This window comes from Heliangelus exortis, chromosome 2 (assembly GCF_036169615.1).
Source record: "Heliangelus exortis chromosome 2, bHelExo1.hap1, whole genome shotgun sequence".
In the NCBI taxonomy this organism is placed as follows: Eukaryota; Metazoa; Chordata; class Aves; order Apodiformes; family Trochilidae; genus Heliangelus; species Heliangelus exortis.
The window spans coordinates 117,833,297-117,845,729 of NC_092423.1; the positions used below are offsets into that span (position 1 = coordinate 117,833,297).

At 41.3% G+C, this 12,433-nt stretch overlaps 1 protein-coding gene across 11 annotated transcripts in view; it reads left to right on the plus strand.

Annotated features, from left to right (window-relative positions):
* SULF1 (sulfatase 1) overlaps window positions 1–12,433 on the plus strand; it is a 138,318-nt gene that overhangs the window by 79,998 nt on the left and 45,887 nt on the right. For all 11 annotated transcript variants that reach the window (XM_071737742.1, XM_071737751.1, XM_071737741.1 and 8 more), the window contains one exon: window positions 10,216–10,367. In XM_071737742.1, the coding sequence (XP_071593843.1) occupies window positions 10,216–10,367 (152 nt within the window). The remainder of the gene's footprint in view (window positions 1–10,215; window positions 10,368–12,433) is intronic.

Sequence of the window (12,433 nt, forward strand, 5' to 3'; positions counted from 1 at the left end):
TTATCTAATACTTGCACAACTAAATGCCTCATTTGTAAACTGTCACTAGCCCTCTCTGCCTTTTTAGGGATAACCACTCTGCTTTGGGTATATCTTCTTCACTACATTGTATTATGAAGGCATGTGGAGATACCTACTAATGCAAATTTGTCCCTATTGAATGAAAAGGAAAAGGGGATAAAAGAAAAGGAAATGGGAAAACTCTCTTTCCTATAGCAAGTCCTCAAACTGTCAGGATAGGTGAATTTTAACAAGGGGCAGGAAGAAGAAAAAGGAAGTGGAAACAAATGAAAATACTTGGATGAAACTGATTCTGACCAAGGTACATTGTTTGACCCTATAATAATATGGTGTCAAACAATTTATCAATTTCCTCCTTGTGAGGTGAGACTACCTTCTTCTTATCCCACAGGGGTTTTGTTTTGTTTTTTTGAAGTGGCAGTTTAATTAACAGCAGATCTTATATTACATTTTTAAAGGACAGTGTTGCCTCATTAAAAAGTCATCAAAAATCCACTAACCAACTAATAATCTACACTTCACAGCTAGGAAGTTTCATAAAATTGTAATGGCTCAAGAATACCTGAGAGTCAAAAATAATTGGGACTGAAAAAAAGGGAACTGGGAAGAGAGAGTGGCTGTATGCCCCATAGACTAGTCATGACTGTGCTGAAATTGCAGACACTGTGAGTATTTACCCTGTGCATTTCTATGTGTTTTGAGAGGAAATCAACATTGTCCTCAATGGGAAACTGAAGCAGAGAAAATTTGGTACCAGTCCTGATAAAGCACTGGCCCAGAGTTCCACTCCAGATGAGACAATGTGCCTGGTTCTCCAGCCTGGTTCTCTGTTTGAAACGATGATTTAGCTCTCATATTTTTCATAGGATCAAATTGTTATATAAGCTGGTAGAAGTAAGGGGGTGTAGCAGTGTTTATATAATGTCCTTCATTATGTTCAGTCCAGATAGTTTCCAAAATCTATAAAGCACCCACTGTCTAAACCTGCTGCATCCTTAACTAGACCCTCTGTACTGCAATTGATCACATGTGTAGACTGCTTATGAGAGGAGTCCTGCTGAAACCATGAGGACTTCTTGCAAGCACAGCAGGCAATTTAAAAAGAGGACTGAAATGTGCTCTGATAAAGTGCTGATATAATTAGAGCCCACTGGGAAAACCCAGCAAAGAACAGAAGGGTTTTTCCTTTCCTTTTTCTCTTTTACTCTTCTACTCCTACTCTACTCTGATGGGACCTAATGGAGATGTTGCATGTCATGGAAACATCCCTTTTATGTCCATGATGAATCATAGGCAGGAACTACACTGGGTGCTAGCAGGGCAGACAATATTCAAAATCAACACTGCCAGATTTTTTTTTAAATGCCAAGACAATTAATGATGTTTCAATGATTACCGTTTCCCCTGCTCACAAAATGTATACTAATACAGCAATGAGTCAACTGCACCACAGCTTCCTGGTTGTTGAAAGTCTACAAAATGGTAATATTAAACTAGAACTCATAGGAAATAGCAGTGAAGACACACTAAATAACTAGCAAGAGAAAACAAAGCAACTCTGGAGAACTTCAGAGAAGTGAGATATGTGTTTTAATTACAGCTTCTTGTATTGGGCAGGAAATCACTGTAACCACTTTCAAGTTTTGTGGAAATTGTGAGAATGTCTTGAGTTTTCTTTTGTATTGTAGTTTTTAATGTCAGCAGACACCCTTTTGGCTATTTTGATTCAGAAATTTAATTCATAAGATTATTAGATTCAGGAGTTATGGGTTTTCCTTTGCGCTTTCCAAAGTATTGGCTTTATTTTTGCTGTTCTTGCAGTCGTCCCTTCAGTACTGTTCATGCCTTTTGCTTTCTTTACAATCTACTGTTCTGTCCTAGCCCTGTAACACGTAGCCTTGCCTCTCAGATGGGCTTTTGAGTGTTGTCAGTTCACACTGCAATTCACCCACACAAAAACAAAGGAATCTTGGCTTCCTTGAGAAGGAACAGGGGACTGTGCTACATCTTAATAGCAGAACAGTAACAGTAAGAGAATTATCTTTGTATTTCAGAACAGAGAGCCAAGACAGCAGCATAGCCAATATGCATGGAACATAAATGCAACAATCATTATATTGTTAAATAGTGTGCTTTGTATACTGAACTCTATATTTTTCCTTGCTGAAGTTTAATCACTTTGCAAATATGGAGAGAAATGTAGGTTTAAGATTCTCACGCTGACTTAACATACCTATGCATTCAGATCCCCTTCTGCTTAGTGTTACTTTGCAGAATTACTTCCTTCTAATCCTCCCTCCTCTGAGCCCTTCACAACAGCATGACTGTGCAGGAAAGAACAGGAGCCTGTTCTGAGCCCTGGCTCAGTAGCTGCTGCTATCCTCACAGCAACATGGGAAACTCAGGACCAGGGTCTCTCCTCATGGAATCCCACCAGAGACAACAGAAAGCCCAGAGTTAGGCAATTATTTGCTTAAATTTTTTTAATTGTCTTTGGGAAGATGTATTTCCCAATGTTCTATTTCTCACTCAGAAGTGTCAACTGACCAGAATTACATTCAGGATTCATGCATGCAAGTGTCCTGATAACCTTTTGTGGGACAAAAATGGTAGCAGCAGAGTCAAGCAACTTGAACATATATTTCTAAATGCTCGCATTTGTAAAACTCCAAACTCAAAAAGTGACTGGACATCAAGATGTCACTGTCTGGAATGTTTTGACATTACTCACAGACTTCTGTGTGGCCATGAACAGAAACAGTCACTTACTTGACATCTAGTTAATATGTTCAGAAGTTCATGTCACCTTCTGGTGCCTGTGAGTTGACATCTGTCATTTACAGGTACATTTCTTAGCATAGTGACCAAAAAACTAATAAAATACTGAGATGACAAGAGACTGAAAGTGAAGGAACTTTAAAACTATGCACCATTCCCATCTGACACACAAGTTAATCTTTCATAAAGGGAGCAAAAGCTCTGCCTCCTGAAGGTGTGGGCAGACAATACATCTCTTCTGGAGGCAAAGCCAGGCTGCTTCCTGCTCACAGCCTTACAGTCCAATTCACTGCCAGCACACGCTATTTTTTATCTGCATCCTTTCAGTGACCTAATTTGTATCCTGCCTCATGCAACATTTCAAAACAGAGAGAGTGACAGAATATGATACAGGGGTGGAAATGAGTGTGCAGGGAGTTAGCCCTGGTTTTCAGAATATTTCTGAAGTGAACATAAGGAAAGAGAGAAAGGGACGAGAGAGAACTCCCAAGTATTCAGGTTTTTCATTGGCATGGAAGAGGCTGAGGAGCCACAAACATAGTGTAACTTGTAAATATATTCAATATTTTAAAAAATACATCTGACTTTTCAGATTAAGATTGCACTTTCACTCACCCTAAGAAATGTATAAACAAAAAATAAATATCCTTAGTGTATTCAAATAGTCCACAAAAAGTAAAATGTAGAAGAGGGAAAAGGCCAAAAAGGTAACATTCTATGGTATCACGTGAAGTGAAACTTTTTTTTGTTTTCTGTCCAGTATCTCATCAAAAGCCACAATGTTTACCTACTTAAGTTTCAAAGAGACTGCTATACTATTAAATATTGTACAGAAACCTGAACGCTAAAAGATTTTTAGCAAGTTTATGCATTTAAGTGCTTCATTTAGGAAACATTGTCTGTGCAACTATTTCATCTCTTGTTCACATAGCAGAATGATAGTTTTCAACTACACAATGACATACCACCTTTTGGAGCACAAAATTTCCTCAGTTTGAAAAACCAATACTATCAAGATTCATGATGTTCACATCTGCATCAACAAGAATGTGGGGTCTCAGATCCCTTCTGCAAAATTCTGCTGCTTTCTTATTGAGTTATTAAGCAGAGTGGAGGTTTTATCACAAAAATGTCAGCTGGGGGCTGGGGACAGGGAGGGACAACTATATTTTTTCATTTGTCTGCTGAAAGGAAGGCACCAGTCAGACACAGGAGTCCTTTCCAGGCACTGTTGTGTTATCCCCACTGTCCAAACATGTTTGTTCTTCTATTCTTCTGGCTTCCTTCACCCTACCCCTTTAGACAGAGCAATCTCCCGTCTTCAGTTTTCTCCTCCTAGTTTTCTGGCTATGCAAGACTTCCCCTCAGCCTCTGCTCTGAGCCTTGTCCCTCAGCCTGTCTGTTCCTCAAGTTGTTCCCACCCTGCCCTCCTGGAGTCCAGTCCAGTCTCTGACAGCCTCATCCTGTTCCCACCACTTACCATCAGCAATCTCCTTTCCCAGCCTGCTTAGCAAATCTGCTTCTCTTGCCCTGCCTTGTCACTAAACTTCTTTCTCCATTCTGCACTCACTATCCAGTTTCTCAGCTGACATCGCCAGGCCCCCCACCACCCACTGCTTTCCACCCTCACTCAACTCCATTGCTGTGTCTCCTGTCATTCCCCAAAATGCTTGTCACCTTATCTCATCACCTCCTGCCCTCTGCATTTCAATCAATTTTCTCCCACCTAATGACACCTCTCACAGGTGGGCAGGGAATAAAGTCCTGAGGTGCCCAGATCTCCAGCACGTACAATCAGCAGGGAGTTTTTTTCACAACTCAACAGACTTTGGACAGATTTTCACCAGGATAACAAAAGAGGCCTGCTTGACAGAGAGTCAAGCATCCACCATATCTTTAACAGAGTTTGTGCTCTCAGTGCAGAGCATGGCAGGGCTATCAAATGAAAGCTTGCATAATTTTTTTCAGATGTTGAACATAATTCTTTTTCCATTACTGTGGTTCTTAAAGATGGCTACTGTTCAGGCTAAGAAGTTTCAAAAAATTCAGCCTGAGGCAGACATCCAGTGTGGAAAATTTCAGTCCAAGTGTGAGAAAGTTATAACCAACTGAAAACAGGGTCTTATAATGAAAAGTGTCAGACAACATCAATACTGGAAAGTGCTACCAGCTTGGCCCATAATGCAGGCTTTGTTAAAGACATCACCCGGGCTAACGATTGCTATATCAAGTTATAGGCTAATGCCTTTTGCAACTGCTGAGTTATAAAACCTTTAATGCTCTTTTTGGTTGCAATGGTAAACCTGGCAGCAACTGGGAAATACCCACAAAGCTGGAGAAAAAGTAGAAAATCTGAGGTTTTCTACTGCGGTTAAGTTACAAGACTGGGAACTGCTAAATCTGAATAATATTCTTGGCAATGCCACAGGCTTCCTGTGTGACTTAGGTCTAGCTGAAGGTTAACCTCTTGGTGCCTCAGTTTCCTCGCCACATTTTTTGGACAGTGCTTACTTCATTTCCTAGGCAGTGCTGGCATACTGAGCTGGGTTTCTGCATTTTAATGACGTGATACTCTAATCCTCTGTAATTTTTCAACAGAAGGGAAAAATCAGACTTCTTGGGTTTGAATCTATCAGCTGCATATTGGGAAGAAGCAAGGCAGGACTTACTGGAATAATACAGAAATTGCGTTTTTGTTGGGCTCCGTCCCCACAAACACATCATCACTGTGTGTCAACCCTGAAATGTCATATAAACAGTGCTTTGCAACTCCTGTAAATGGTTTCCTGACTTTGTTAAAGGAAGTGGGCTGTCTACTTAAAGCTCTTGTCTGGCACAGTGACTAAACCTTACTGCAGAATGCCTTTTTGAAGGTTTGGGTTTGTTTTGAGTTGGAAACATTCCCATAAGCCTCACCAAATAACAAGGCCACAGAATATAACACACGTCCTTTGATCTGTGGAAGTGCAGAGATGTCTCACCAGCGGATGCAGCCCAGTTCACCTGTACCCTAACCCACTAATGCTGACAGGACTTAGGGGACTAGTTCTGTTGTGTAGCACTGTAAACATTAGTCATAAATATGTCTAGAAAATACTGGGGAAAAAAGTACTGGGAGTTACAGGAGTTTGAATCACATTCAGTTATAAATATCCTGGCTTCAAATTGGAGAGGTGCCTTGGATCAAACTGCCTTGTCTTGATCCCATTGCAGCCTCCTGGTTCTCTCAGTCCAGTTCAGGACTCCTTAGCTAGGTACTAAAGGGAAAAAAACCAACCCTATCTTAAGATATCTATTAATGTCAGGTGCAAAACACGTGCATTCTGCAGCCACTCCTGAGACACACAGACGTCTGTATAACTGTTTGCCATGCTGTGTTCTTGTTTGCATAAACTTAATTGAACATATTCACACGGAGTACAATTATTCTGACATACTAAGCTACTCTCCATGTGATTAAAAAATAACCGTGTGTCGTGGGAACAGTTAACAAAACTGCCAGAATGGAGATAAAAACAGCCTTATGAAAGTGCAAAAATTGGCATTTATCTTTCCTGTTATCCCTGTGGGGGCCCTTATAACTGATAATGAAAAGATGTCCCTTGAAATGGCATTACTTTTTAATGAGGCTTTCACCCGTTGAGTCAGAATCTCTGTTTTATCAATTACAAGCAGAAAAGGCTTCCTAAACCCTGTAATTGTTGAGCACAAGCAGCTTGGAAAGCTGAGCATTCCCAGTCAGTAGTCAGACTTGGGCAGGTCAGCAAGTGTCGGGCTACAGCTGAGTTCAGGATGCTGGTTGACTCTGCAAGCCAAGCATGTGAAGATCCAGCAAGGACATTTGCATATCATGGTGTCAGCTCCTGGGCAGCTCCATGACGTGTTCCATAGTGCTTTAATTGTTTACAATCCTCTGGTTAACAAAAAAACAACCAGGACACCCGTTGTGATTACTTGCTGATTATTATTTGGCTCCACAGACACTTCTGCTTTCCTTTTACTCTGACACTTGTCTTCATTCAGGGAGTGAAGAGCCAGATACAAACTGCTGGCTCCTGGGCTCCAGCTCTGACTCACTTGTCCTATCCTGTACTCAGTGGTTCCCATGGTGAAGGGGCTGAACTCTTGTGTTTCAGTAAAAGCCCTTCATCTGTCTAATTACTCATATCCTCCTGAGCTTTTGACCAACAAACCACTCTCGGTTAAAGAAATTTGGCAAATATGATCCATTATCATGGCTACTGCTGCTTCTGCTCGTATTCAGGGCTTTGCTATACGTTCGACATGGAAACTGTTTTGTTCTACAACAGGGGGAAACATCTATTTCTGCAAACTGTCACTCAAGGAGCTGTTTTAAACTTGACAGCTCTGAGATTATTTTTATGATAAAACATTAAATCATTGCCAACACAAAGGTGAATGGTTCAAGCTGTCAATCCAAAGTCTCATAACATGCACCAAAATAAGGGGCTCAGGGGGCCAAAGGGGAGCTAAAAAAACATTATTAAAGGTAGAAAATTAAATAATCTGAAGCAAGGAAATTCCAAGATTAATTGGTCCCCATCATCTCCCTTTCCTTTTCTAAATTCAGTTGATCTTTCTCATCCTTATGCCCCAGGTCATTTCATCTCTATACTTCATGCTGGTGGCTTTCAATCAGGTAATGTTTGAATATCAAAAGAGACAGGAGAGAAAGAAGCAGAGAAGCTGGCTGGTTTTGTTTTAGTGCCAAAAATGCAACTGAGGACTTTCTTGGATCCAGAAAGGAACACCCTATGGTGACAGTGTTACACTGAGAGGCTGTAGTAAGTCTTTCGTGATCATGTGTGCTACAGTTTTTCAGAACTTGGCCATTTTGAGGCAGATACTCACAGTCGCATCTGTTATTTAGGAAGGCACTACATCCAAGAGACACTAGAGCTTCTTAGAGAAATGTTTGCCAATTATTTTTAAATGGGCAAACCCATTTATTTTTCTCTAGCATTTTTCTTGGAAATTGCTGAATGGTTTGGCTAAAATGTTCCAGAGAGCAAAACCCAGCCTGAGTCAGATAGCATGGAAACTATCATCACTAATGATTGAAGTTTGGCAAGACTGTAAATAGCAGAGTTCAGGTCTCACTACAAGTCAATCTTAATTATAGGTGGGTCTATCAAACCGTCCTACGTGATAAATGACCATAACTTCCATTTCACAGCCTGAAAGCCTCTGATCTTTGTGGGAGGCGGGCTGGCAGCAGTGTCCTTTATAGATGAGCGCAGCACGCGAAGGTTCCCCAAGGTCATGCAGTAGCTGCTGTTGGATCTGGGATGACATTCAGGAGGAGCTGACCTCAGATCTCCCCTGCAACCACAGACAGTCCTTGGTTTTGTTTGGCTCAGTAGTGTTTCCTCTCGCTCGGTCACATCATTCTTCCATACTTTTCTTAGTTGTTGTCTCTCTCCGACTGCTCTTTCCCTTCTTCTTTTTCCTTGGCTTCCTTTTGTACAGTATTTTATCCTTTACAGTTTCCATTCTGGGAGGCAGTGGTGCTGGGCATGTATCCCCCTCCCCACAGTCACCCTCTTCACCTCAAGCTTCTTGCCTTATGGTTGGCCTCAGGAGAAAAAAAGGAGAGACACTGGGTTGTTTTCTTAGTCGCTGTGGGAGGAAGATCTGAAAGTCTAATCTAGTCTCTGTAGGACTTGTTTATATGTCACATTCCACGTGGTGTAGGAAAGTAATCTTATATATGTCTGTAACCTCTGGCTGGTGACATTTGGCAGTTACATTATTCAATTGCACCATATTTATGTTGCCTCCGGCAAGCCTTAATGACAAACGTTTTGATTTTTCCACCAGTGTTCCCAGGAAGTTCACCGTGCCCACATCAGTCAGATCTGAATTATTTAAGCCCTTCCACAAATGTGCTTTTTGGTTAGATTGATGGCGTCTAGGTTGCATGTGAGGTTTTCCAAAGTGATTTCATTTCCTAGTAGGAAACAAGTGTGGGGGTTTGACGTGTGTCCTGAAGGCCAGCCAAGGAAGTGATGCTGGGCAGCAGCTCTCTGTGGGCAGTCCTGGCTGCCAAGACAGAACCAACAGTGAGGGCAGGGGCTGAGCACCCTGAAGGACAGCATGAGGTGGGCAGCTGATGCTCTGAGAAGCTCTGTCCTTGCTAAGGGAGAGGTCTCAGTTGTTCCCTGTTCCTCAGGGGATGTTTCATTTTGTGAGCACAGGGACTACCTTTGTGCTGACTTTTGGGGACAAAAAAAAAAAAGCAAAAAAAAAGCTGCTGGCACAAGGTGACCCTCCAGGGTCTTGTAAACCTTAAGAAAATGAAAAATGCAAACAGTGAAGTTAATTCAGACAGCCCAGTAATTGCTGGGACTGTGCTGGAGCTAATAAATCCCTAAAAAGCCAAGTTGCAGACCTAGTCAGGTGTTTTGTCACCACACTTCCCAGGCAGTAGAAAAGCAGGGGAGAGCCAGGCAAAGTGGCTTTTTCATCCAGGCCAAAGACCATATCCAAGCAAGTAAAGAACTTCCACACCCATCTGTCCATAGAAGCAACATGGCTGCATTTTCTAGGGTGCCACACCAGCATTAATCCTCTCTCCAGTTGTCTGGCTTTTGGTGTCTGTTCAACTACCAGATAGCTGGAAGCCCACTGCATCGTGAGATTGTTTTTCTTTCTGCTTCCTTCCAGAGGAATTGGCAGGAGCACCTGCTAAACCTCCTGGGACCAATGGCAAAGGCTGAAAATTTCAGTCTGAGTGGTCCCTGACTTGTCATCTGGAAATAATGGGAAAAATACACATAGTTTGATAGGCCAGGTGGAAGTGCATGACCTCCAAGTCTTTGTCTCTTCATTATTTTTGCCTAAAAGAAGCTGTGGTAGCAAAGCAGGGCAGGGATTCCCTCTTGTTCTACCCAAATGTAGCCCAGTGGGATGGAGATCTGGACTTCTCAGACCTTTTATCAAATCACCAAATGTAGCTAGTTTGCCAAGGCCAAATTTTCAAGCCAAGACCCAAAATATCGCAGGACTTGCTTAAAATCACATGGTGTTTCTCAGATGTTTTCTCTGGGGACTGAGTTTTTATTCCATTTTCAAGTGGAAACCAAGAGAAACATACTCATTCTAAAAAAAAAAAAAAATAAGGAACCTAAAAATATTCCATGTGAACACTGGATTCCAAAATATTAAGAAGAAAACTTTAAGTCATGAATTCTTTCAACTTTCAAGTCTGAAAATAACTTATTTTCATTTCAAACCCTTCTAAGGTATAAAAGGAAAATTTTGGATAAAGCAACTCTGACTCATTCTAACACATTTTATCTTCTTTCATGCATACTTTAGACTCAGACTAAAGAACTTGTATTGCAAAGCCTTATGCGTGTTTGTGTGTTCTTTTTTTTTTTTTTACCTTCACAGCTTTTTTTGGGAAATACCTCAATGAATACAATGGCAGCTACATCCCTCCTGGGTGGAGAGAATGGATTGGATTAGTGAAGAACTCTCGCTTCTATAATTACACAATTTCTCGCAATGGTAACAAAGAGAAGCATGGATTTGATTATGCAAAGGTATTTCCCAGACACCTAAATGCTCCATCATTAATCCATATAAAAATCACTTTCAGAGTATTAAATAACCACGTGATTAATTAATTAACCAACTGCAACCAATAAATTGAGATGTCATTATCACTGCAGATCAATTTCTGTGTGAGGGCATTAATTGCGCAAAGGAAGAAAAATTCCAGGGGCTCTTCTGTGCAGCCTGGTGATTCCTCCCTCCTTCTCTCCCTCTCTCTGCTAAAAGGGATGGTTTGGTGGCAGAAGCAAATAGTATATAGAGGTCTTCCCCCCAAATAATTGTGGCCCCTGCACTATGAACTGTAAAGTTAACTGGGTGTTGTTAGTTATTACCAATGTAAGAAACCTTAGTTAATGTTGTTCTCCATGGCAACAGTGCACACCAAAAAAAAAAAAAAAAAAAAAAAGCCTCTGTGCCTGTGGTGTCTGACTCTCAATATGACTGTGAGAATAGATAAGTGCGAGAACGTGGCCTTTGGAAAACCTCAGAGCTTGTTTATGCTCTCAACAAAGTTTGGAAAGTATGCCAAGGTGACCTGCCCACTGCTGTGGAGTTTCTCGGAAAAGCTTGGGAGTGCGGATCGCAGACTTTCCAGCCTACAGAAAGCAATCTGGAATTTCCTCAGACTGTAGCTCACAGAAGATGATACAGATGTTGCAGCTGTGGTTTCTGACCCATGTAATGAGATTTTATTGGAAGCTCACAATGCTTGTTTCTGATTTCCCCACCCACAGAAATTACATGATACTAATTATATATTTATATAGCCGGGGGGGGGAGGGGGAGGAGAGAAGGGAAAGATAAAATAAGGAATGCTGGTTGGTTATACATTCCTTACACAACCTGTGTAGGTAGCTAGGATAAATAGGCAAATAGGAGGTGAGAAGATGCTTTGGCAGAGTAATCATACAGGCATTTCACTTAACAGGCCACAAAACCAGAAATTATCACAACTTTCCTGTCTTGTGCTTCATGCCCATTTTGTACACCAAATATGTTCCTCGCTGTCTTTTCCATATCCCTGCAAGAACTGTAGAAGCCAGGGTTGCCATGTGTGCTCCCAGCATGCTAGAGGAGAGGGGAAGGGGCAGGGGGACAGGGAGCGAGTGAGCGAGGAGGTCACAGCTGGTTGCCTTGTCCTAACACCGAGATGTGACACAGACCTTGTCCCTCAGGCTCTGCTTTTGCAGCTGTTCAGGGCCTCGAATCCACAACATATGATTAGTCATGCCTGGAAGTGCTTGAAATTACAAACATTGTCTCAGCACTTTCTCAATGAAGCCAGGACTAGACCTCCAGGCCAACAGTGAATACTCCAAGGTGGCAGGTGGTTTAATTTAAGTTTTCATCTTTTTTTTTTTTTTTTTTTTTTTTAGTTCCATTTCCTCCCTTCCCCTCGTAGGCTTCCATTTGCCACCGTGGCTGTGGGTTAAGCCAGTTTATTAGCGAGTCGCAACCTTAATCTCAGCAGCTGCACTGCTTAAAGTTGCACAATTAAATGAACAGACCCTGCAGGAATTCAACTGCTCCCTGCATTCACATTTGCAGTTTCTTTGATAAAGATTTTTGCAGTCTGTTGCCTTTTGGAGCTTTCTTCCACTTTGTGCATATGCAAAAGTATATGCTGAACAAAGAGCATGCAAGAAATGTTGATGTAAAGAGAGTCAGTGATGTCTTGCAGTTAGAAGCCATTACCTCGTGGAAGTCTTTTATCAGTGAAATTCAAGAAACATATCTCTGTCAGTATAGCCTGTCATTTTAAATTTTATTTAGCATTATATTACAAAACCTGGCAATCATATTTACTTAATGCCTTTTATTGTATTTGATTTGCAAAATACTCTCATTTTATGAGGTATCACCTGCTTAAGAAAATAATTACTGCTCAGTCTCCCTCTTGCTCCCTCGAATCATACATCTCTTTGATGGTATATTCTTACTTCCTGATCTTAGCTTTAACGAGGACTTGGAAATAGCATAATAACACTATAGTATGTGATCTAATTAATCATGCACTTTGTAATTTTTGCATTGTGTTAATCATATGTTCCAG